The 26,433-nt window shown below is 46.0% G+C and overlaps 1 protein-coding gene across 1 annotated transcript in view; it reads right to left on the bottom strand.

Moving 5' to 3' along the window:
- Nucleotides 1-11,472, bottom strand: part of PXDC1 (PX domain containing 1) — a 33,760-nt gene extending 22,288 nt beyond the window's left edge. Inside the window, exon 1 of the mRNA XM_045007740.1 lies at nt 10,942-11,472. Coding sequence (XP_044863675.1) covers nt 10,942-11,197 — 256 coding nt within the window. The 5' untranslated portion in view covers nt 11,198-11,472. The remainder of the gene's footprint in view (nt 1-10,941) is intronic.
- Nucleotides 11,473-26,433: the final 14,961 nt, after the last annotated feature.

The following is a 26,433-nucleotide window of genomic DNA, read 5'->3' as shown; positions in this document are numbered from 1 at the left end:
CTATGTGGAGGGCAGATTATCCCACATTGGCCTACTGCAGATTTTTTACACCATCCACTGAAGCAGCTGGTTCTGGCCACTGTTGCAGACAGGATACTGGACTAAATGGACAGATGGTCTGATCCAGGGTGGCAAATCCTATGTCACGGGTTCTAGCAACAAATTTTTTAGTGGCCTCAGAGTGCAGCCACCAACTCTCACTGGTGGCCGCACTGACACTTTTTTCTTAAAATACTTAATTAACTTCAGGAAAACAATTAAATATGCACAGATTCACATCCAGATCATTGTAATGTATATTTGTAGGGTTTTTTGGCAGACTCAACAACAAAAATAATGTGGCCTCCCCCATAGCCACCCCTCCCCATCCAGGGCTTAGCGCAGGGGTCTCAAACACAATTTACCGTAGGGCCAGTGCCAGTCCTCAAATCCTCCCAGTGGGCCAATGTCACTCACGCTGCCCAGAACCCGCCCCCCAAAAACTCTGCCTGCACCTGCCTAAGGCTCTTGGAGGGAGTTTGGGTGGGGGAGGAGGTCTGGGGTAGGGGATTGGGGTGCAGGCTCTGGGAGGGAGTTTGGGTGCAGAAGGGGTGAGAGGTTGGGCTCTGGGAGGGAGTTTGGGTGGGGGAAGGGGTCTGGGGTGCAGGCTTTGGGATGGAGTTTGGGGGCTGGGGTGTGTGTGGGGAGGGGGTGCAGGCTCTGGGAGGAAGTTTGGGGGCTGGGAGAGTGTGGGGGGGGTGCAGGCTCTGGAAGGGAGTTTGGGGGCTGGGTGATGTGGGGAGGGGCTGCAGGTTCTGGGAGGGAGTTTGGGGGCTGGGGAGGTGTGGGGTCGGGCGCAGGCTCTGGGAGGGAGTTTGGTGTTGGAGGGGAATGTGGGAAGGGGGTGCAGGCTCTGGGAGTTTGGAGGCGGGAAGGGACATGCGGTGAGGGGGTGGGGGTTCAGGCTCTGGGAGGGGGTCAGGGGTGCGGCGCTTACCTGGGGCTCCAAGACGGGGCAGGCCGGGGGGCCTCCGTGTGCTTCTGTCCCCAGGCACTGCCCCCACAGCGTCCCATTGGCCGCAGAGGCACTCGGGGCGGGGGCAGCGCGCAGAGGCACAGCCCCGCCCCGCCCCTGGGAGGATCCAGCAGCGACTGGAGTGACCAGGCAGACTCCACTCAGCTCTGCTGCCGGGGCACCTCAGGGGGGATCTCCCGGGGCCAGCAGGTGGGGCCAAGGGAAAGACCCGGTCCCGAAACTGCTGGAGTCCCGCGGGCAACATTGGGGAGGCTTGCGGGCCGCAGATGGTCCGCAGGCCAGGAGTTTGAGACCCCTGGCTTAGCGGGTCCTGGGGCTTGCTGTGAATATTTGTATATTTGTTAATATCACAGCAACTTAGTAGTTACCTGGGAGGCTATGAAAAGTGATACCTTATATTAATAAATATACAAGTATCACTTTTCACAGATAGCTAGTAAGTCTGCTGTGAAGTGATACCTGCATGTTTGTTAATTTCACTTTTCTCAGCAAGCCCCAGGACCTATTAACTCTTGGATGCGGGGGGGCCAAAGAGGGAGACAGCAGAAGCCAGAGGCAATGGTGGGTCAAGAACTCCCTTGCTCCTGCAGCGTTGTGCCCCACCTCTTTCCAGAAGCGGTGCAGGGCGGCACATCCAGGAGCAACAGGGAGGGAGGAGAAGGGGCCGATGCGTCCCCTGCTCCCATCACTACCCAGGAGGCTGTTGTGGCCACACAAAAAGCCCCTAGTGGCCGCATGCAGCCACGATGGCTACATTTGAGAAATGTTGTCCTAAGTTCTTATGAGAGCAGCACCTCCCCTGTGACACCTCGTCTTCAATTCTGCCACACTATCTATGCAGGGGGCTGGGGATGGCGTCACAAAGGCAGCACTCTACCCTGCTATCTTCAGGGAGCTGGGGAAATCCACACATGGTGGGTTCAGTCCATGCATTAATTCTGGAGAGAATAATCCAGGTTTTAGAGGTCACCTCTGTGCTCCAAGGGTTTCATTTTCATGTGATGTCACCAACGTTGCTCATTCTGGGGGCGTTTCTTGGGAAGAAGCTGGCAAGCTGTGCTGGGGGCTGGATGTTGGCAGTGTGAAAAAAACATTGTTTTAAATTGGTTACATTCTGAACAGAGTTCTTGCTTGGGAGCATTTAGGGCCAGATTTGTAAAGGTATTTAGCATTATGCACGGAGAGTTAGGTGAGATTTTCAAAATGTTCATCTTTAGGCAGATAAATACCTGTAAAAATCTGGGCCTTAGTGCACAAATTTAATCCTGATACAACAGGTTTCTTATTTTAAGATCCACAGCTCAGATTATGCAGAGGTAAGTTATAGCACCTAGCAGTATTCCTTTCAAACAACAGCCTGACAAATTCCCCAAAACAGGAATTCAAGAGTAAAAAAGGTGGGTTTTTTTATTTCATTCTATATTTAACTCAACTGTTTGTGCACACATGCACAGCCCAAGGAGGTTAAAGGCAGAGAACTCTGGTCTCTCAGCTCACTGGCTTTTTACATACATTCATACCAACATTACCATTTATTATGATAGCGCCTACAAACACCAGTCTAGGTGTTCAGGACTTTACTGTCACAAGCAAAGAGAACAGTCCCAGCCCTGGTGATCTTGCAGACAGGGTGTCAGGTAAGAAACATGGTATAAGACAGAACACAAAAGACAAAATTAAGTGAGGGAAAAGTGATGGGAGGAAGAGGAAATGAAATGAACTGAGTTTGGCATTAAAATGGAAGTCCCTGCTATCTCTTTTAGCACTGAATTCATACAAACTCAGAAATTCAGAAATTTGGAACATAGACCAAAAAAACCCCAAACTGACAAATTTTATTAATTCATTATGTTCTCCAGATTTTTGGATGGCTTTGTTATGAAACCAGCAAGTTTTATTCATCTTATAACATTACAGATGAACCATTCATTTTTGCCATCACTGGACCACACTGTTGAATGATTTGGTGAACATCAGCTGGTTTCAATGGATTTACCTATAACCAAGTAAAACTTGTAAAGGAGACTGAGAAGCAAATGAAAAAATGTGTCCTTTCACTAAAAGGTCCTTAGCAATCGTATGCAACCAATGCCATCCTGGAAGAGCTGAATCTAAAGACCACTAAGGCAAATTAAAAAACTGAATTTCAGTGGGACTACACTGCTAGAAGCCTGAAAATGAAGATCTGTTCCCTTTTGTCCACTAGACTGAAGTTCTGAACTCTGTTAATGAACTATTGACATTGTCAACAGTGAAATGGGGCACAATAGATGCAGTGTATTTATCCGTATTGTCACAGTACTGTAACAGCTGCTGTCTTTGGAAACTGCTAAATTGCCTCTGTAATGCTCCCTTCACACATATATTAAACTCCCAGATGGTCTTGTAAACAGTGTATAAGAGAGCACACATAACACAGTAGGTTACGGGTACAGAAAGTGCAGCAAAATGTGACAGTCTTCTAGTGTGTGTAGTCCAGATCATGCAGCCCTCAGTCCTTCCTGGTGCACTGCAGATGTGACACAGAAGCAGCTGAGCATCTCTTTCCCATTCACTGATGTAACAGGAGAGGAAGGCAGAGATGATCCAGCATGAAACAGAAGTTGTGTTTCAGGAGATAATGTGGAGGATGATAGGAAAGCTCTGATGTGCCACAGATAATTAATTATTGGTGACACCAACATTCTCGTGAAGGACAGAGAAAAATGTGAAGAGGAAGAAAGGAAACAGAAAGTAGGCCAAGCAAAGTGAGACATGACGGGGATAAACAGCCTGGGAAAGACTGACGAAGAAAGGAAGAGAAAAATCAGACTAGATGGGACGGGGGTGGGGGAAGAAGCAGCCGGAAGAGAAGCAATCTGAAAAGAGAAATACAGCAGAACAGCCCTATGAGACAGATGAGATTGTGTGTACTGAGAGTGTGTGTGTAGGTTCAGCAGAGGTGAAAGTAAGCTGGTACGGTCCAGTACAGCGTACTGGCTTCCCCAGGCGGTGATTTAAATGGCCTGGGGCTCCCGGCAGCGGCTGGAGCTCTGGGCCCTTTAAATTGCCACCAGAGCCCTGCTGCCGGAGCCCCTGGGTAGCAGAGGTGGCCAGGAGCCTCGGGGTTCGGTTGGTGATTTAAAGGCCCTGCCTCTTCCCATTGAGGCCACACCCACTCCGGTTAAGGCCATGCCCCCTGCTCAAGACTCCAGCATACCGGTAAGTCCTTTAAGTTACTTTCACCCCTGAGGTTCAGGCACTACACACAGCCATAATGTGAATGGCCATTCTGGCAGTGCATTTGAGCTTTCATGCTTACCATCCAGGTGTCTCTACACTGGGAACATGAACATTCATAAAGTTATTAGCACATGTTAAGAGTTTATAAATACAAGGATCAAATTCTGAAGTCTGTGAGGGCAGAGTTTCTGGAAGCAGAATTTGGACCAGGAAAACAGCACTAGAGTGTATAAAAGTGTTACAGTTCCACTCCATTAGGATTCCCAGAAAACACATAATCACTCAAACGGCCAAATTTATCACTGGCTTCAGTGAGATTGTGCTTAGGAGATAAAATTTAGATTGATCAAGAAGCACTAGGGCAGGGATCGGCAACCTTTGGCACACGGCCCACCAGGATAAGGCCCCTGGCAGGATGGGCCGTTTCGTTTACCTGACGTGTCCGCAGGTTCGGCCAATTGCAGCTCCCACTGGCTGCGGTTCACCGCTCCAGAGCAATGGGGGCTTCAGGAAGTGGCACAGGTTGAAGGATGTGCTGGCCACCACTTCTCCCCGCCCCCATTGACCTGGGACAGCGAACCGTGGCCAATGTGCCAAAGGTTGCCGATCCCTGCACTAGGGGCTGGTTCCTGCACTCGCTGAATTCAGTGGGAGGTTTGCTTTTGACTTAATGGGTGAAGGATTGTACTTGAAGAAGTCTCTAACTACTCAATATTATTTTCCAGGCAGTAGCCACTTCTCGTTCATTCTATGACAGATTTGTACCTCATTTTCTCTATTTTACTTTATTAATTTGATCTAGTACAATTATTTCTGGATCTCTTTAGAGTGAATTGATCATTTTTATGTCAGCCCCCTAATCCTTTTTGCTGTCTTCCTCACCAATTTTTACAGAGGAGGTAATTTTGAATAGATGTAAGCAGAATGTAGAGTGGTAATGACAAGAATTGTAAAGTACTGTGTATGTCTGTGAGTAATAAGACTGCACTTATTGAGCCAGTCTGCACTTTTATATTGTATTGTTTGTGCAGGCGCTTAGAGTAAGGGATAGGTGCACTTCAGACACCCAAAGAAAATACTATGAAGATTCTGGTGACATCATAATGAATCATGAGAATGAAGATTCTCTGTCATTATAAGAACAGGAATCTGATTAGAAGACAAAATTTATGCCCCTACAGAGAGTGGCAAACAGTATGGAAACAGACTTGTTAGCCAGCTTACTATTAATGTGTAAGAAAAACGTTTTACAAAAGCATCACTGTAATAAGGAGTACAGCTGTCCTAGACACTCACACCTCATGCTGATGAGCGTACTTGGCCTTTAGCCTCATTATGCATTTCAGATGTCCAGGTATCAAGTACACTTTCCCATGAAGTCTTATTGCTTATACTGTGTATACTACTTGTACTATAGTACAGATTGTGCGAGATTGATACTCTGTATGTGTAGACCTCCCCACTCCCTATACAGAAAGGGGAAGGTGATCAGCTATCCCCATAGCAGCATTTCTCTCCCTCCGTGCACACACTTTCTCTGGAACTGCCAGGGCATGTGAAATGAAATAAAGCTGGCGGCTAATAAAATGTGATACACCCTCTAATCCCTCTGGTGAGAATGCCCCTGTCCTGGCATAGTTGTAATCAGGGGAGACCATGTCAATGCAATTCCACTGGAACATGTAATCAGTGGTTCTCAAACTTTTGTACTGGTGACCCCTTTCACATAGCAAGCCTCTGAGTGTGACCCCCCTTATCAATTAAAAACACCTTTAAATATATTTAACACCATTATAAATGCTGGAGGCAAAGCAGGGTTTGGGGTGGAGGCTGACAGCTCGTGACCCACCCAATGTAATAACCTCACAACTCCCTGAGGGGTCCTGTCACCCAGTTTGACAACCCCTGATGTAGATGGTCTTGTGCCCTTGGTGGATTTTGTGAGCCTTATGGACCAGACCCTGCCTTTCTTCTGTGGATGGAGGAGAACCGTTCCCCTGTCTCCCACACAACAGAAGAATACAGACAAAACTGCATGAGAGGAACCTCATTAAATTCCGTTTCCTATGCAGGTACCACTCCACCTAAGGGTACAACATGCAGGGCCGCCCAGAGGGGGGGGGGCAAAGGGGGCAATTTGCCCCGGGCCCCGGGCTCTGCAGGGGCGCCCAAGAGAAGAGTGGAGGCTCCCGCCTCCGCCCCTCTCCTGGAGCCTCAGCACATCAAGCGCCGAGTCTCCGGCCGAGCCCCTGAGCCCCGCCCCACTCCGAACCGCGTGGCTAGGGGGCGGGGCTGGGAGCTTCAACGGGGCCTGAGCCCCGGCCCGCTCAGAGCGGCGTGGGGAGGGGGCGGGGCAGCTGCCTCCGCTCGGTGTGGAGCTCACAGCCCCGCCCCCTCACCACGCGGCTCTGAGCGGGGCGGGGCTCAGGCCCCGCCGGAGACGCGCTCGGGTAAGAGGCTGAGGCCGGGACCGGGGAAGCGGGACCCGCCGCCGCGCAGCCCGGTCTTCGGCGGCGGGGGGCCCCTTCTGTTCCGGGACCCACCGCCGAAGTGCCCCGAAGACCCGCGGCGGGGACCCCCCCTCCACCGAATTACCGCCGAAGACCGGGCTGCGCTTCGGCGGCGGGTCCCGCTTCGGCAGTAATTCGGCGGCGGGGGGCTCCCACCGCAGGTCTTCGGGGCACTTTGGTGGCGGGTCCCGGAACGGAAGGGCCCCCCGCCACCGAAGACCCCGGGCCCCCGGAATCCTCTGGGCGGCCCTGACAACATGGCTCATAAAGTCTGATCTTTGCAAGATTCTGATAACCCTCAGTTCACATTAAAGTGGCAGGAACATTTATGCTTTCATGGAAACTCTGGTCTAAAGGAATACAAATTAATACTACTCTCTACTTGCTTTTTCAGTCAGATTTTTGCTGGGTGTGCTGGTACCCGCCCCCATTAGGGCACAAAGTCACTGGAAAAGTTAAGATATATTAACACAGCAGCTCATGGCATTGAGCACCACTAAGAAGGGCTCAGGATCCTGCAAGAGGACTCTAAGTTTATAGAAACTTATAGTGATCTTAGTTTAATGCAGTGACAATTTCTTCAGTATGGGTATTAGCACAGGGCTCAAGCTGTAAAATACTTATGCAAATAGTTCTTACTCTTATAAAGAGACCAACTGACTTCAATGGAACTATATGCATGATGAATGTCTGTTCACATGAAATAGGGGGTTTTGCAGGTCCAAATCCTGCAAAGTTCATAATGAAAAGCATGCTTGGTGTAATATTATAGCCTGACCCCCAATGAGAAGAGATCTCACAAGAGCATGTACCGTGGTACCAAGCACATGATCAAGACTTTCTGTCTAGGGAATCCTTGTTGCAGTACAGAAGCATGCATTTAAACCAGATCGGTTCATTTGCACAGATGCCCTGTGCAAGGGTCAATGATATTTCTTCAGACTGAAATAGATTTACATGTAACAGACTTCAGAAGGCAAAACACTGGTCTACACTTCAAATTTGTGTCAGTATAACTATGTTGCTCAGGGGTGTGGATTTTCCTGTCAATATAGCTACCACCTCTTGAGGAAGTGGAGTGCCTATGCCAACGGGAGCAGCTCTCCCATCAGCATAGGCAGTGACTTCACTAAGCGCTACAGCAGGGCAGCTCCACCTGTGCTGCTGCAGATCTGTAAGTGTGGACAAGCCCTGAGCTACAGAACTCTAATCTCAAAACAAGCCACAATCAGCTTGCAACTCCCTCTTAAAGATTTAAAATATGTATTTCTCCAGTATTCTCCCCACCTTTTTTTTTAGTATTCCTAGTGCAACAGTGGCCAATATGGGTCTTTTTTCCCCGTTACCTTATTTTTGCATAAGCATCATTAATGCTGTACAGTTCAGGAAATAGTGGGGGGGGGGGGGGTTGTCACTACAATTTGCTGTTACTGCGCAAAGAGGAACATACCAGCACAGAATGTTAGCTTTGTTTTGAACCCACAAGTATTTATAGTCCCACGAAAGGAGTGGTCTACCATCTCTTTCTAAAATTTCTGCAGCTGAAAAGTGGACATTTTTTAAGCCTACAAATTAATAACCATTTTTAAGATCAAACTATTTTAGCTCAATTTTTAGGTGTCTGCTACTTGAAAATATCCCTTAACTTTTATATAACATAGTTTGACAAAGTGTATATAAATGATAGGATAATCTAATTCTTCTGATGCTACTTAAATGTATCTACTGTAACCAGAAGTACTTCCAATTCCTGCTCTGCAATGCAAATTTGACTCACAATGCTTTCACTGCTTCCATAAAGACTGAAGATGCAAATAAAACTCTGCCTGGCACTTTTGGAAAAGCTAGGATCAACCATCTATCTGACTCAGTGCTAATGCCTAGAAACTGTGTGACTTTCTACCGGGTTAAATATATTGAAATTTATGGAAAAATGTGATTCTTTAAAATGCTACATGCAGAAACCTGAGATCCAAAAAGTGTATCTAAAATGGGGTCATACCCTCTATGTGTACCAAACACATTATAAAATCCCCTGCTTAAATCCAAAGCATCATTTAGTTAAAGAAGATTTGCCTGTATGTGTGGCCAGACATGCACAAGTTCTGGTGAATAAATATGAAATACAGACTGTACAGAGAAATGCAGTGATACCTCATTACCGCAGTCATTTTTCACAGAATTTCATTTTAAGAAGTGGGTTAACTGTAACTGGAATTTCAGCTACATACTGCAAATACTCAGAAACAATTCAGGTCTTTGATTCCATCACATTCACGTGTTTCACTGTAAATAGTTTCCATCATTAGCCAGTTCTTGAGATTTAAAATATCTTAACCCCCAAATCATAGAATTGTCAGCATTAAACATAATGTAGGGAGATAGAAGCTCCCAATGACTGTAGTATTAGGGCTCAATTCTTCCACCCGCTCCTCATGCACGTCATTCACTGTGGAAGCCTACTGAAATCAGGATGACAATTTATGTGGGAAAGATTACACACAGAAGTGAGGGCTGCAGGGCCCAAGCCTTGCACAGGAATTAAATCTCCTAATGTGCTAAGGAGGTTTCCTGACCTATTCATCAGTTATAGTTCATGCTCCGTGGGACCATCAAGTTGGGGCATTGGCATTTCAGTGGGAGTGAAAAAGCACAAATGGGGCCTCTGAAACATGTAATTAAAGCCTAATATTTTGCAAGCGTGGTCACTGATTTGAAGGGCCTCACTTGATACAACTAGGGCCTGGTTTTTAAGAGGTGTTGAGTACTCACAGCTCCAACTCAAGTCAATAGGGCCTATAGGTGCTCAGCACCACTGAAAATCGGGCCCAAAGTATGCTAAATTGAGTGCCCAAATCAGTAGGCCTTAGACTTGGCAGCCAGCTCAAGGGTTTTCAGCTTTTACACAGCAAGGTTCCCCAGTTGACTGCAGGGGGCACTCAGTGCCAAGACTGTCAGGAAGCATTCCTTCCTCCCTCAGTGTCAGCTGAGAAAGGACGAGGAAGGGAAACAAGATGAACTAAAATGAGCAACTCTACATTTTCAGAAACAGAAAGAGAAGCAATTTCCCATGAGCCTAGAATACAGCACAGGAATCAGGGGGAAAGGGGCGGGGCAGAAGAAGAATATATTCCAGATATTTTTAACAGGACAAAATGACAACACAAATAGATGGAGACTTGGCAGGACTTGGCAGGAGTAAAGAAAGCAGGAGGCTTGAGTGACTGACAGAGCCTGCAAGACATATTTCACTTTGAATTACTCTAGAAAAAAAATGATATTTTAACCACCTTAGCTTGGGGAAAACTCTCTGATGCTACCTCCAACCTCAAGGACCATGTCTTTTCCCACACAGGTGAGAATCAGAAGTAACTCCATTGAAGTCAGTAGAACTACACTGGTACAAAGGAGCAGAGAATCAAGCCTCAGAATTTAACTCTCCATCACCCTGCACTGGGGCTCAGCATAGGATGCTTAAAGAGAGATAGCAGCAACAAACTTCCATGTTCTCATGGGAAAATATACACAAAGTCTGGACTTTTCCCCCTATTATTAGCCCTGTAAGTCTGCTCTATCGACTGTGAAGAGCTGCAGACTTCCCACTTTCAACACCTGTGTTTCCCCCATACCACCCCAAAAGACCCCGCATCCCTCAGAGTGTCTTGGGCAGGGGTGGGGAGGTGTTAAATCAGTGTGGATGGAGCAGTAAACACAGATTATGTCAATTAGGCTCACTTGGCCCAAGAGGGGGTGGGACAGTATTCTAAGCACCCTCTCTGCAATTACATCCACAGGGTGCATCCGAATTTGGGGCTTGTGCCTATGTGGAGCATGATGACTGAGTTCGGTTTCCCGGCAATCTGAGCCCAACCTCTGGCGCAGATTCTCTCCACTGCCTTGTATGAAGGGTTACCAGGCTGACTGAGCCAGGCGCTATTCCGCAGCCACTGGACACAGCTGTAAGCTGCACAGTGGAGAACCCAGCGCGTTATATGGCGTTTAACCCTTTCCTCCCCCACTCGTTCTGTAGCCTGTCAATCGCTCCAGGAACACGACTCCAACCCACACAGGCAACAACAGAGCCTGACTCTCCCCAGCAACTCCGTTCCCTCTCCCCACCCTCTCCAGGGCGTAACACCCCAAGCCAGGAGCAGGGTCTTAGGCAATAGGAAGGAAGCCAGAAGCTGCCCAAACCTTGGAGCAGGGGGGACTGTGAGAGCTCGGGGCGATCCTCCGGGAAGGAGTCCAGCAGCCTCTTGAAGAGGCGGCCCAGGTCCGAGTAGCTCCGGTGCAAGTAGAGCACGTTCCTGTCCGACCACTCGGTGCGGATCTCGAAGAACTCCTCCTCGTCCCCGCGCCGATTGATGATGAGTCTCCGGATGCCGTTCACCCAGCAGCCCCTCACGTACATGTTCACCAGAGAGGTGCCCTCAAACACGGCCGAGGCCATCCCGCCGCTGCCCGCACATACCCCGGCGGGGAGCAGCCTCCTCCCGCTGCTGGGGAACCCAACGGTGGCTGGGGGGCGGGTTGCAAATCAAGGGGGTGTGGGGTGCGATGCAACCCAGCCCGCAAAAAGCACGGGCTGAGTCTCCTCCTGCGCGGGAGGGAGGGAGGTCCCAGCCCTGCCCGCCTCCCGCTGCAGCGGTGCTGCGTGTCACACGCCCGGCAGGCAGCGGCACGGCGGGGAGACCTCGACGGGCAGTAACTTTCCCCGACTTTCTTGCACTTTGCGCGGCGCCGGGCAGCCGCGTGGCCAAGGGGCCCGAGCCGCCCCCCCCCGGGAGAGGAGGCAGCGCCCTTTGCAGTCCGATCCCGGGCACTCCCTGCACACTCAGCTCTTGCTGCGCCTTGGCTCCGTCCCCACAGAGCAGCGCGAGGAGGCGCCTCCAGGCAGGCAGCCCTCCCCGCTCCCGCCCCGCCGGCTCCTCTGCGCCCGGGACTCCGCGCGGGGGAGGGTCGGGAGTTCCGCTCCCCCGGCCTCGGCTTCCTCTCTCCGGATCCCGCGGGGGCGGGATGCTGGGGGCGGCTGCTAGGAGTCTCCCGGCGGCAGCAGGCAGCGGCCGAAGCCCCCTTTGCCTCCTCTCGCCAAGGGACCAGGGCCGGGTTATTGCAACGCGATCGGGCGCGCTGCCCCCTGGCCCCGCCTGGGCGGCTGCTCTGCGCGCTCCGGCCGGGGCAGCTCCCTCCTGCTCGGTGGCGCTGCCGATCCCGGGCACGCTGGGGAGGGGTCAGCGAAAAGCCCCGGCCCGCGAAGCCTCCTCCTGAGCTGCGCTTGCCAGGCTCCCTCCCCGCAGCAGCAGCAGCAGCTGAGAGCCCACAGCCAACACCCGCCCCATCCCCAGCGCTGAGCAGGGTCCCAGGCCAGGGCCGGGGTCCTGCGCCTCGGGGTGATCTCACAGACAGCCACTGAGCGGCCGAGAAATTGCTCTCCCTCCCACTGAGCCTACAAGTTTTTCTTCCAGCCCCAATAGCTGGGAAGGGACAGCTCCCCCCCCCCTTCCAGCCGCTGGCTGCTGCATTCGCGGCCTCTCCGCGCCCGCTTCTAGCCTGCACGTGGCTTTAAAGGCAGACCCCGCTGCTCTGGAGAGATGCCTCCCGCAGCAGGAGTGTCGGCGGCTCTCCGGGGGGGGGGGGTTTGGCTCGGAGATGAGTGTCTGCCATATCGAGCCTCCCACGCAATGTTAGCTAAAGCAGGACAGGAGCCTGGACTCGTGGTGTACTATTGAGGAAAGAGCGAGACTAGAAGCACATACGGGATTATAGCGGCAAAGCAGGGGGGAACCTAGCAAACTCGCTGGTGCTTTCCACCAGTCTGGCTTTCCTTCTTTGCCCCCGAGGGCCAGCAGCACCCCTGACTGAGCCTGCAAAAGCATTGCACGCGTTCTCGCAACCATGCAGTACAGTTTGGTTCACCCCCATCCTAAGCAGATCCTCATTAAGGAGAAATCAATGCTGGGGCTGGATAGCATGGGTGTAAAGTCTATCAGTCAAGAGAGCTATCTGCCAGAACTAGAGAGATGCCTATTATGGGGGTGGGGTGGGGTGAGGGTTGTTGTTCTAGTTGTTTGAAACACCTGTGAATCTGAACAGTAAGTGGTACTTCCTCGACCCAAAGTAAATGAAGGCACAAAACCAGAAGTGTTTGGTTGAAGAATTTTTGCTTTTTGGCGAGGGAGTTCTGCTCCCTTGCAGCTCACCAGCTCTGTCAGCAGAACTGCAGTGAGGGAAGGGTGGGCTGCTGGGCACTTTCCCTGGACCCTACAGTGGCCAGAAGTGAGAGGGGTAGGTTCTTTGGAAGACATAAGGTTCCCACATTAACCTGCTACTGTACTCAGTAGCACATTAGAGCTGGTTTGCTGATGTGATAAACTCCTAGGGTTCCTCAGACCAGGATTGCAGCCAACAAACCAACAGCTGAGGATGCAAGCAGAGGGCAGATACAAGGAGTTACCAGAGCTGTGGAACAGAAAACCTATAAGGATGGACAGATAGCTACTCTGAGGGGATTGCAGCTGAATCAATGTTGGGGGGATGGTTGTGTAGCTTTTTCATATGAAAGGTACTGCACATTGCATTGTTGTTTACCTTTATTGCAGATATTGCTGAATTTTAAAACACTTTAAATTAAGAAAGGGTGAAATAGATGCTTGACACATAAACTACATGAAGCCTTGAGTAAGCAAAACCCTCTCAATTTTCAACTTGTTGGTAGGAATTGCTGATAAGTCACTAAAACATTCTGATGCTTCAAGACACACAACAGAAGAATTTTAATCCTTTTCCCAGGGACACACACATAAAATGCCCACACTCTATTGACTCAATTTCTTTATCAGCACAGCTGTGTTAAATCCATTCTACAGCACAATAGAACGTCAGAGAAAAGAGCAAACCACAACTCAACCATATTTCCCCAATTTAATTTTCATTATAGATCATATTGAATTTTTAAAAAAGCTGGACTACTGATACCCAAGTCCCTTAAGATTGAACTGGATCCTGCCCCAGTCAAACTAAATAGCCAACAAACTGACCTCAGTAAAAAAAAGCAGGATTGGGCCTAAATCTGACAAATGAAAGTAAACCAAATAAGCAACTCAGCAATCTACACAAAAATTTCACACATTGCTACCACAGCAGACAGTGCAGTGTGTGGTAAAGGCCCACCCACTTCTTGGCTCTCCACAAAAAGATTCCATATCACTGACAGACAAGACCTCTCTTCTGTATTTGTTATTAGCTGTTAGGAATAGTCAATGTGTTTTCAAGGAAAAGGGATTGATGTGAACTTTTGTACTGAGGGAAGAACTTAACACAGTTCTTTGTGTTATAAGGGGGCTTTTGTAATCTCTTCTCTTGTTCCAGTACATGGTGGTCTCCCAAGTTCTTCAATGTAAAAACAAAACAAGAGAGGCATTTTATTTTCTAACTGTTGCTGTGGTAACCCAAGGAAAAAAAAAACTCACTGCATATCCTAAGGAAGTGAAGGCAACTGTGCATCACACTCATTTTTAAGATGTCAGCCTTGTGTTGCTTCTAAATATAGCAGCTGAAGCACTGTTTGAATACTATGTGTTTAATTATATTTTTTTCATTACAATACAGACGGGGACTGATTTTTGCCCCCTGCTGTGTTCCCCCAATTCCTGCTGAAATCAACTTGAAGGAGCTCTGTACCGTACAGATTGAAATTCTCTTATATTTCAGGCCTGGTGTTGAGCGTCCTCATTCCCATGGGGCATTCAGCATCTCACAGGTTTGGGCCCTTTTGATTTTTCATTTGTACAATTCACTTTTCTCTCTTTCAGTTACACAGCTCCCCCCCACCCCCCGCACACTCCTTCACAGTTTAATTAAAGTGCTCAAAGCAACTGAAAACATAAACTTCACAAGAAAACTTGTGTGCATGTTACTGCCTGCTTACAAAAAATGATTCAATGCCAAAAAAGTCATATTTAGGCATATATATTGTATACAAATACATCTTATTTTTAGAAGTGCTGAAAATGAGATTACTTGCATGCCTAAAATTAATTATGTACATAACTGTATGCAGGATCAGCCCCTTACACCTCCAGTGAGTGATTATATAGTATTGTACCAGAAAAAAGTTACTTAATTCACTAAATACTAAGGCTGTCAAGCATTTAAAAAAATTAATCACAATTAATCACGCGATTAAAAAAAATCATTGATTAATCATGCTGTTAAGCAATAATAGAATACCGTTTATTTAAATATTTTTGGATGTTTTCTACATTTTCAAATATATTGATTTCAATTACAACACAGAATACAAAGTGTACAGTGCTCACTTTATATTTATTTTTGATTACATGTATTTGCACTGTAAAAAAATAAAAGAAATAGTATTTTTCAATTCACCTAATACAAGTACTGTAGTGTGATCTCTTTATCATGAAAGTTGAAATTACAAATGTAGAATTATGTACAAAAAATGCATTAAAAATAAAACAATGTAAAATTTTAGAGCCTGCAAGTCCACTCAGTCCTACTTCTTGTTCAGCCAATCGCTCAAACAAGTTGTTTACATTTGCAGGAGATAATGTTGCCTGCTTCTTGTATACATCACCTGAAAGTGAGAACAGGCTGTTCTCATGGCACTGTTGTAGCCGGCGTCACAAGATGTTTACGTACCAGATGTGCTAAAGATTCATATGCCCCTTCATGCTTCAACCACATGCGTCTGTGCTGATGATGGGTTCTGCTCGATAACAATTCAAAGCAGTGCGGACTGACGCATGTTCATTTTTATTATCTGAGTCAGATGCCACCACTCCAGCCGAAAGTTGATTTTCTTTTTTGGTGGTTCGTGTTCTGTAGTTTCCGCATCAGAGTTTTGCTCTTTTAAGATTTCCGAAAGCATGCTCCAAACCTCATCCCTCTCAGATTTTGGAAGACACTTCAGATTCTTACACCTTGGGTCAAGTGCTGTAGCTATCTTTAGAAATCTCACATCAGTACCTTCTTTGCGTTTTGTCAAATCTGTAGTAAAAGTGTTCTTAAAATGAATAATATGTGTTGGGTCATCATCCGAGACTGCTATAACATGAATATATGGCAGAATGTGGGTAAAACAAAGCAGGGGTCATACAATTCTCCCCCAAGGAGTTCAGTCACAAATTTAATTAACACATTTTTTTTAGCAAGCATCAGCATGGAAGCATGTCCTCTGGAATGGTGGTCAAAGCAAGAAGGGGCATATGAATGTTTAGCATATCTGGCATGTAAAGACCTAGCAATGCCAGCTACAAAAGTGCCATGCAAATACCTGTTCTCACTTTCTGGTGACATTGTAAATAAGAAGAGGGCAGCATTATCTCCTATAAATGTAAACAAACTTGTTTGTCTTAGCGATTGGCTGAACAAGAAGTCGGACTGAGTGGACTTGTACACTCTGAAGTTTTACATTGTTTTGTTTTTGAGTGAAGTTATGTAACAAAAAAACCCCTACATTTGTAAGTTGCACTTTCATGACAAAGAGATTGCACTACAGTATTTGTATGAGATGAACTGAAAAATACTGTTTCTTTTGTTTATCATTTTTGCAATATTTATAATAATAAATAATAATAATAATATACACTTTGATTTCAATTACAACACAGAATACAATATATATGAAAATGTAGAAAAACATCCAAAATATTAAATACATTTCAATTGGTATTCTATTAACACTGCAATTAAAACTGCCATTAATCACGGTTAATTTTTTTTGAGTTAATCACATGAGTTAACTGCAATTAATCAACAGCCCTACTAAATATAAGAGACCTGACTTAAGTATAAACTGTGGTGCAGCTTTAAAACTGAATTGATTGTTTCTTTAGATGAAAGATTACTTCATAATAATCAGATGTTGTTTGCATCCATAAAAATTTAATGGAAAAATGCTCTCACACAAAAAAATGATTTGCAGTAGAATAGCAGTATGTCTAGGAGGAAAGTAGGTCAGCACCTTGGGCCATAAAATGGATTTGCAATAAGCATGTATAACCACAAGGGATGTGCATCTTGCAAATGAAAATGATTGTTCCATTTGTTTTTTCATACTTTTGTTTTCTGCTATTCAATTTACATGGATAGTGCACTTTTTAAAAGTAGATAGAGGGTGGTTATTTGCATTCATTTAGATAATTTATATGCAGCATAATCACAGTCAGTGGAGAAACATCTGTGACACAATAGAGAACTGGAAATATGTATTTGGTTTTTGTTTTTTTGTTGTTTTTTTAAAGGAAGGGCCTTTATTAAGACACATTTTAATCCATTTCCTGATAAGTGGCTTTTTATATGACTTGTGTAGGATGGTTATTATCCATATTTAAGGGAGGAGAGATTGTTTTGGCGGCACATAGGTACCTTAGCAAATAAAGATGCCATGTGAGTGTGTATTTTATGCTATGAGGTTTTTGAAGTGATCTGATTGTCATGTTGCAATCATATTTCTTAAATACATGCCAGCTCCCAGCCACTTAAATTCTTTAGATTTGTGCCTCAGAGTTTTTCAGCCTAGCAAACCATAACTTTCACTAACACGTGATATTAAAGAAAGGAATGCTTTCCAGCAGGAATGAAATCAGCTAAAAATACATGCACAGTGCCTACTGTCTATTTATCTGCTTGCTGAAATAACCCAAACCCTTTGTGGAAAACTGACATTCAATTGTTAGACTGAAGCACACACAAAAATTAATGTACATAAGGTGTCAATCTCAGAACTTTGTTCCATAGTATTATTGTGACCTTTTCCATAATAGCATCATAATGAGTACAATAAAGGCACAAATAGAGGAGAGAGAGAGGGTTCTACAAGAGAGAACATAAATTTTTTTAATCTACTTTTGCCATCTTCCTTCTTTTCTCTAAAGTGCAGCAAGTGTTAAACACTTTGAAATCCAGGTTACCCACAGGATAAAACTTGTTCATGCAAACATTTGATGAATAAAATGTTCACTATAAAAAACAGTTCAACAACATTCTAGTGATAATTAATTTCTTTATTTCCCTTCATAAACAAAATGACCTGGTTTCAACAGGTTTTCACAGGCAGCACAGCCTGTAGGAGAGAATTGGAGTCCATTGCTACTATGAGAATCCTGAAAGCAGGTTGCCCTCCAGCCTTATATCTGGAGCATGTACCAGTGGCTGGGCAATGGGACTTAGACTCAGGAGGCCTTGGCTCTAATCCGGGTTCTGTTGCTGGGTGACGTCGGGCATGTAATTTCACTACGCTGTGCCTCAGTTTCCTCATCTTGTAAAACGGGGATAATGATACTTTGTTAAACACTTGGAAAGCTATGAGATAAATGTCAATGAATAGCTATTGCAATGACCACTAAATAACAGAAATAATTTTAAAATGTAAAGGAATTGACTTGATAATGCAGCAACCCAGCACCCAGGCCCGTGAGGTCACCTGACAGGAGATATTTAGCACCTTGCATGTTCCTTCCTAAAGTAGCAAGATGGCCAATCCAGATACCATGGATGAAGAACCAGGTGGAATTTACAGGCCTGGGCTGGCTGGGTTTTTAAATGGAGGAGGTAAAAGACTTAGAGAGGAAAGCTAGCTGCTCATTGCATTGTTCTGCTCTTTCGCCAGTGGTATTGGAATAAATGAATTGTAGTCACTTATTTCTGCTGTTCAGGAATCCCAATCTTGCAAAGCAGTGGGGGTAGAAACTTTATTCACTTATGCAGAAAGTAAAGAGAAGATAAGGAGTTTTAAACAGCAACCCAATCCCTGCTAACACCTGCAGACAACATGGCGTGGGGGGTCCCATTCAATTCTTCCTTGTTAGATCCCTCCTATTAGAACTTATTTGCATCTATAATTCACAGTAACTCCTCATCTTTTAGTCTTCAGGGAATTGTTATTCCCATGACAAGATCTTTCCTCTGAAACCTTTTGGTGAAAGGCATCCCAGGATTAAATGGGCTGGTGACTGAAATATCTTTCATGTTACTAAAGGGTGGTCTGTCTGATTGAGGGATGAATGCACAGCCAGAGCTCTGTTGGAATTCTGTATTCTTGCTGTGTTCTCCTATCACTCCTGCAGACTAGAGCTGGCTCTGATCCTGTGAGGTGCTGAGTGCCCTTAATTCCCACTGAAGTCAATGGGAGTGGAGGGCATGTCATACCCAAGCAGCATTGGACTATTCATAATACACCTCTACCCTGATATAATGTGGTCCACGAGAGACAAAAAATCTCACCGTGTTATAGGTGAGACCGCGTTATCTCAAACTTGCTTTGGCCCCCCCTGTTCTTTGTTCCCTGACCACCCCCTCCAGAGACCCCCGTCCCTAATCATCCCCAGGACGCCACCCCCTACCGAACCCCCCTGCTCCCTGTCCCCTGACTGCTCTGACCCCTATCCACCACCGCCCCCCACCCCCTGACAGGAACTCACTGGCAGCGGTGGGAAGCGGAGCAGCCTGGCCCCAAGCCCACTCCACTCTGCCACTTCCCAGCCGTGGTGCTCCGCTTCCTGCCATCGGTGAGTGTGGGAAGGTTTGGGAAAGGATGCCCCCCTGCATTCACCTGCAGCGGGAACTTTCCTTGCCCCACCCCCAGCCATGTTGCTGGGGAGCGGCAGGGGAAAGGTCCTGCACTCACCTGCCTGTTGGAGCTGGCTGGGGCTGGGCTGCTACGCTTCCACCGCTGCCGGTGAGTGCAGGGAGATCCCTTCCCCCAAGCCCCCTCCCCCAAGTGACACAGCTGGGACCGGGGCGAGGGAAGCAGAGTGGGCTGCTCCCGGCCCCCTGCTAATCTCCCAGGCCACTCTGGGACTGCAGGCCCCCCAAAAGTGCCCTTCCACAGCTCCTGCCCCCCGACCCTGGGGGGGGAGCCCCTGACCGCCCCCGAGACCCTCTGCCCCTTATTGAACCCCTCGGCCCTGGCCTTGCACGGCACCCGTAACATGCTGCTCAGAGCAGTGTGTCAGAGCTTTACCGCCTTGTATGCGAATTCGCTTTATATCGGGTTGCGTTATATCGGAGTAGTGGTGTATAAATGTTGCATAAATGATTATTACACTTTATAGCATGTTTTCTGGGTAAAAACTGGTTGAAAGAGTCCCTCCTTTCCCTCAGCATTGACAATGAATTTGATTTACTAGCAAAGCCTGAAATTCTTTCCCTTAAGAAATGTATTATAAATGTTCAAGGATCTGTAACCACATTTGAAAGCTAGATATATTCATGCCAAAGGGTAAGCTAGCTTCATCTAGCTAAAGAACAATTGCTAGTTGAAACAATTTTACCCTTTATTAGCCCATACAAAAAAGGTTGTATACTAAGTATATCTTTAATGTGTTTCAGGCATACCAAAGTTTAGTAAAAAATGTGGCAAATCAACCTGCAGTATACTAAAAATATAGATGTAAAAAGATGAAAGATGGACTGGATATACACTATTCAGGTTCTCAGCCTAATATATATTAATTTGGACACAAAGATATATGTGCTGAAATTAAGCACAGTTTACAGTTATCTCTTTTGTGGCCTAATAATAACAACCTAGCTCTTATGTAGCACTTTTTATCAGTAGCTCTTGAAGTGCTTTACAAAGGCAGACAAGTATTCTGATTTTATAGATAGGGAGGAGGATGCACAGGCCAGTGAAGTGACTTGTCTAAGATTGCACAAGAAAGAGCGGCTTGAATGTAAATTGAAATCTCTTAGCTATTTGGCAAGTAGCATTTTATAAAATTAAAAATCGTATTGTTTCAGAAGGGAAACTACATTGTTAATACTTGAAATTACTAAGATCAGTGTATGTGCAATTGTACTGTATGCATACCCTAAAGAAGAATTCATCTATCAGTGTGGTTCATTGACTTTGAGATTCAAAGCTGCTCTAGTTTCCTTCTATTTTTTCCTTTTCTAAGGAACAGTCTAAGCTAATATACTACAACTTGGAAGGTCAGTGATTGCCCTGTGGGTCATTTTAGGGCTAGTGATGTTGAAATTGAAATAAATGTGATCTTTGCTTTCCCTCCACGACATTAGGCCCAGGATTAGCCTCTCTCTTTTAGGCCCTGATCCTGCAAAATGTTGAGCACGCTGGCCAAATACTTACTCACATGCTTAACTTAAGCATGTGCCTACATGCTTTGCTGGATCAGGCTCAAACTGCTCAGCATCTTGCAAGATGAACCACTTAGGTATCTGCACAGACCAAGAAAGCATTTCACAAAATGCAGTCCCCATGCACTCAAAACTCCCATTAAAATCAATGGGAGCCTTGGGTATGAAAGAAATGCAGGATGGAATCCTTGGTGTGAAAAGCAATGGCTGCCAAATTGCACTGATGTGCATAACTGCTTCTGCAATGTGTGGCTAGTCTACATTTACTACTTCAGCTACATCAAGTCAAAACAAGCACAGATGATTTGACATATCTGCGTAGCATAATTATAGATGTAAATGATGACTGCCATTGCAGAAGCTAGAGCAATAAGCCAAGTAAATACATGAGGTATTTCAGTATAGTTGTAATATACTATAGTACTGATGTATCAGGATTTAAGTTTGAGCCCATCATACCCTTGGTAGTTCAGTCTGTGCATGACAACCCAGTCGTCAGCTTTAATGAAACTTCTTCCATCTCCAGGATGAGCCACGGTCTCCCCCATTTTTAGTTATTTGGGTTTCAAAGCAGAGACCTTTACCGGAGAACAGGGTTTCAAGCCATGCTTTTGTTTTGGAGGTTCCTGAGAGTACAGCTGCTGAAAGATCGGGGTGGGAGTTCCATTACTTCTATTCCCTTCCCCCAAAACACACACGTACTGTTGATGTTCTTATTTAGTTTTATAGTCCCTTTCATGCCGTAGGAAGCCGTTCTGGGTTGTGGGAGAGTAGGGAATGAGTGAGATACAAATGAAGCATGAATAATACCCAGAACTACTTTCCTTTTTCTTCTGTATTGGTAAGTGTTCTATTTTTCTAACTCTTCCCAGGAGCAAGACAGAAACCATTCCTCTCTTATTTCCTACCCCCTCCTTTTTTTTTTCTCTTCCCTTCCAGAAAGTGGCTTGTAGTGAATCTCTGACTGTTGTTAGCTATTATGCTCTATTCCTCTGTGCTATTTAGCATCGCTGCTGTGTGCATGTATGTGGGTAGTTCTTTCATGTTCTGTGTATAGACATTTCTTTTGGGGCTCTTTTAAGTCAATTACTATGTTGCCTTCATGAAGTTTTTTCCCCAGGAGCCTGCCATCTGGTTAAAGGATTATAATATTTTTGGTCTCTAATGTTTCCTTCCACCCTTTTATTGTCACGGATATATGAAAAAGGTCATGACAGATCATGTAATATCTTTTTGTTTATTCACATGGGGCAAGATCCTGTGAGGTGCTGAGCACTCATCTCCCGCTAAGTTTCTATATCATGCATTTGTTATGAAACTAATAAAACATCTAAAACCTATTAGGGAATGCCGGGTGGATGCTCGTTTGACCTGTAGAAAGCTGCTGCTTGTTTCCTTAAGTGAAGCCAAGTAAGTTACTTCAACTAAGGGTTTAATTTGTGCCATAACTGAACACTACATAAGGCCATTACAAGATCTTGGGTAACTAAGTGGGCAATACACAATGGTTGTGATGAAGCTGAGCCTTGGAAAGAAGACAGTTTCCCTCACAGCTAATTTTTAAAAAGCCTTAGGGCCTGGTCCTATAGCTGTTCCATGCATGAACTTCAATAGGATTCAGCCCTTAGTTTACTTTAATGACACCAGCACCTACCGCCAGTGGGAGTTGAATCACAGAATCTGCAGATTCTAACCCTTGGTTTTCTTTTGATTTTCCTTTTTACAAGTATCTATAGATTTGACTCAGACATTACATATGATCATACCTAGTACACATGAAGGTGGATTGCACAATTTGCCCTGTGGCTTCTTCTTTATTCTGAATTCCTCTTAGACAGCCACTCCCTGGAAATAGCAATTGCAAGACATGTTGATTCGAAGGTTTGTGTCTACAGTAGGGCTTTTTCCATAGCACTTCCCACTGTTGCTCCAGTTTTAGAGCTGCACTCGTGGTAGCAACAGTGATACACGCGGATATAGACAGGACACCAGACATTCACCAGCATTTTAGATACTCTATCATCTAACCCTACTCAGATCTGATCTACACAACAAAGTAGTTAAAATGCCTTGTCTATGTTACCCAAAATTGGGCCAGCAAGTAAGCTTAGGGAGGACTAATGACCCACCATAGTTTGGCAGAAAGCAGCACATTTATTAAACTGATAGCTAAGCTCAAAAGAAGTGGGAGTAGTCACACTTACACTCCCAGGACAGGCACGGCACTGGAGATGTTAGGATCCTTCAAGGTAAGTGTCCCACAGCACAGCGATGGATGGTGCGATGAAAGTAAGTCTTCCTAAGGCACAATGAAATGCAACGTGGTGAACCACTGGCCAGCTGGTCCGGGTGAAGGGCCTTCATGGGAGGTACAATCTTGTGAGTGCACTCCTGAGCACATGGCTCCTTCCCCTTTTAAGGACCTGCTCCTCATGGCCTGCGACTAGAGATGACTTGGCTGCGTCTGGTTGGTCACACTCCACCTCAGACAGTGTCCATGCATTGGGTGTTTGATCGCTGCCTAATTAGAATCCCAGATACCTTGTCTACCTGGTAGCCCTTCTGATCTTCCAGCTGTTCAAGCAGCCCATTCATCCCACAAGCATTCCAGGAGGGAGAGGGAGGGGAAAGCCACTTCACAGGTATTCAAAGGGGGGGGGAGGGGAGGTGTAACAGACCTTTTGAGCATACAGGTTATACAGAGTATACAGATCACTGCTGCTCCTACAACAGTCTACACTAGCTAACTCTCCATTGCTACGAGTGATGGGGTTCAACCAGAGGTAAAGTTTAGGAGAAACAAAATCTGAGTGTACAATTTGGCACACTGGAAAACGAGGGACTGTGTCTCTTTCTGCTCTCCACAAGAAGCCATATTTAATATGGTTCATATGAATACATTCTGAATGCTGTGGACCTGATTTTCAACTCACTTACACAAGTGTTATGTTAGTATAACTCTGTTTCTAGTCCACTGGAGTTATTTTCTCCATTCACACTAGTGCAAAGAATGGAAGAATCTGGCCCTATCTGCCTAGCTATCTACATAAGGCTATAATCATTTTATACACAATTTTACAACTACTTTTAAAGATGTGCTCCATACTGGATCTCTAAGTTGTACTATGACTGGACTGGCTTTAGAGGTAGGCAAACAGCATTAGCATTGACTGTGCTTTAAAATGATTATTCAGCCCATACAATTGGGGAAATAGAAAGCTCCTTGTAGAAACCCTCCAGTCACACTGTGCACCGGTGAAAGGAGTAGGCACAATCTGGCCCCGAGTTAGACAAATTAAAAAGACTGTAGTGACTATAGACGTCACATGGGTCCATAGCATAAACACAGTTGAGTCCGTTCCACACTGACAAGACTAACGTACCTTATACCGTGGGACCTGGATCAATAAATGTTGCAGCAGAAATGGGCTCATGATCTTACTAAGTAGCATCACAGGCTAAAGTCACTGATTTCTGCTGCACAAAGATGCTGTTACTCAAGGTTTGCTATTTTGTTTTTTACATAATCAATATTTTATTTAGGCCCCCAATTCTACAAGCCTAATCCAGTCAGCAACCAATGACAATCACCTCTTTTGCTTTTGTGACGTTCAGGTTAGACAAGTCATATGATCAGTAATTATTAGTATTATTAGTTTCCAACAGCAGCCACAATAGGCTCATTACTCAATGTCAATGATTGATGCTCCTGTTTAATACAATTCAATACCAAGTGTATGTCTTCCTTGAATTCCATTTACTCAAAGAAACGCTGCTGGGTAGTCTAGGTCCCAAACTGATGTTTTGTTAAAAATAACAAAACACCATAGCTTTTTCAAAGAACTAATAGTAACATTTTCATGAAAATATATTCGAGTCTAATTATTTCCCTCCAGTGTTTGCCACCCAAACACTGCAGCAGCATCCTAGTGCATGAGAACCCCCCAAACAAAACTGACCTGAAACTATAAACAAAAGAGAACGTGAACTATTCCAGAGGATCCTGAATGATGTTACTCCAGTTGCTGTGGGACCTCTCCCATGGAGAGCAGCACTTCCAACAATGTGCAATGGCCATTGCCATTCAGATTGCAGCATTGGTGGTGAACAAAGGCTGCCTTTTCTCTGACCTCTGTCTCAGAACAGTCCCCATGAAACTGGTGGCTTGTCTGCAGTGGGGACTTCTGCACCAGTGTAGCTATGCTGATGTAGTTTCACCAGTGCAAATCCCTGTTGTTCTGCTGCACACATGTAAATCCAGGCCTCAGTGGGATTACTCACAGGTATAAAGCAAAGCATGTGTGTAAGTATTTGCAGGATCATCAGAACCTTAGGGTGAAACCCTTGTTACACTGAAGTCACTGAGAGTTCTGCCACTGACTTCAAAGGAGCCAGAGTTTCACCTTTAGTCTTTCCTTTCCAAAGCTGAGGTGGGAAGGAAAGATCGAACCAGCAGTGTAGATGAAAAAGAGAAAGATAAGAGGGCTGGGGTGGGTGTAAATGAAATGGAAGGAGTGACAATTAAAAACTTATAAAGCATCTCAGCTTTGTTTGTTTATTTAAATGCACAGTGAAACAATTCTAGGGCCCTTCAGTCTTCAATTCGGAAAGGAAACATGAAGCACAGCTCAACTGACATGAAATATAATAGGCTGCCTGCTTGTGGAGACCCAGTCAGGTCATGGGATTTAGGATTGAAGATGATTGAGAATGGAGCATGCCTCCACCTGTCTGAGCAAGTGGTAATGGCTGGGTGGAGGGGCAGAGTGCTCATTTTTTGTTTTTGCAGCAACTTTATTCATTAGTGCTACATTCTGAAGGAAAACAAATTCAGCTATTCAGTGACTTTTCGGTTTAGCCTGGACAGATTCCTGTTTTGTGTTCTGAAAATTACCTTAGAATTAGTCAAGAATGTATGCGTTTTATAGTCAGCCTCTTGTAACACAGCAATCTGAGTAAAACAAGGGCGATACTTTTGTTCCACAGTTTCCATTTAAAAAACACCTTCCCCCCCTCCCAAATAATTCCACTGTTTCCTGTCAAAAAGAGCCAACCTAAATACCAGGAGACTTCTTCCTTCTTGTCTGGAACAAAACCCAAGACAACAAGGGTTGGCTAGAGTCAAAGCTGTATCTGACAATTGTTAACTTCCACCTTGTGCCCCTCTCCTTCCCGAGCCCTGTGGCAGCTCTCTGGCCCCACTCCGCCCTAAGGCGCCCCCCCCCCCGCGGCATCTTCTAACCCCCCCACTCTAAGCCCCTCCCCCCCGCGGCAGCTCCCCCTGGACCGAGGAGCCGTGCGGCAGCTCCCCACCCTGCTCACCTCTGCTCCCCGAGCACGCTGTCGCCGCTCCACTTCTCCTGCCTCCCAGGCTTGCGGTGCCAATCAGCTGTTTGGCGCTGCAAGCTTGGGAGGGAGAGAAGCAGAGCGGGGCAGTGTGCTCAGGGGAGGAGGTGGAGCAGAGGTGATCTGGAGCGGGGAGCGGTTCCCCTGCATGCTGCCCCACCCCTTACTTGCTGCAGGCAGCCCTCCCCACGCCCCCCCTGCCCCAGGTCCCTAAATGCC

This window comes from Mauremys mutica, chromosome 2 (genome assembly GCF_020497125.1).
Source record: "Mauremys mutica isolate MM-2020 ecotype Southern chromosome 2, ASM2049712v1, whole genome shotgun sequence".
NCBI classification, from domain to species: domain Eukaryota; kingdom Metazoa; phylum Chordata; order Testudines; family Geoemydidae; genus Mauremys; species Mauremys mutica.
The sequence above is the reverse complement of the archived record's forward strand: the minus strand, read 5'-3'. Positions and strand labels throughout refer to the sequence as shown.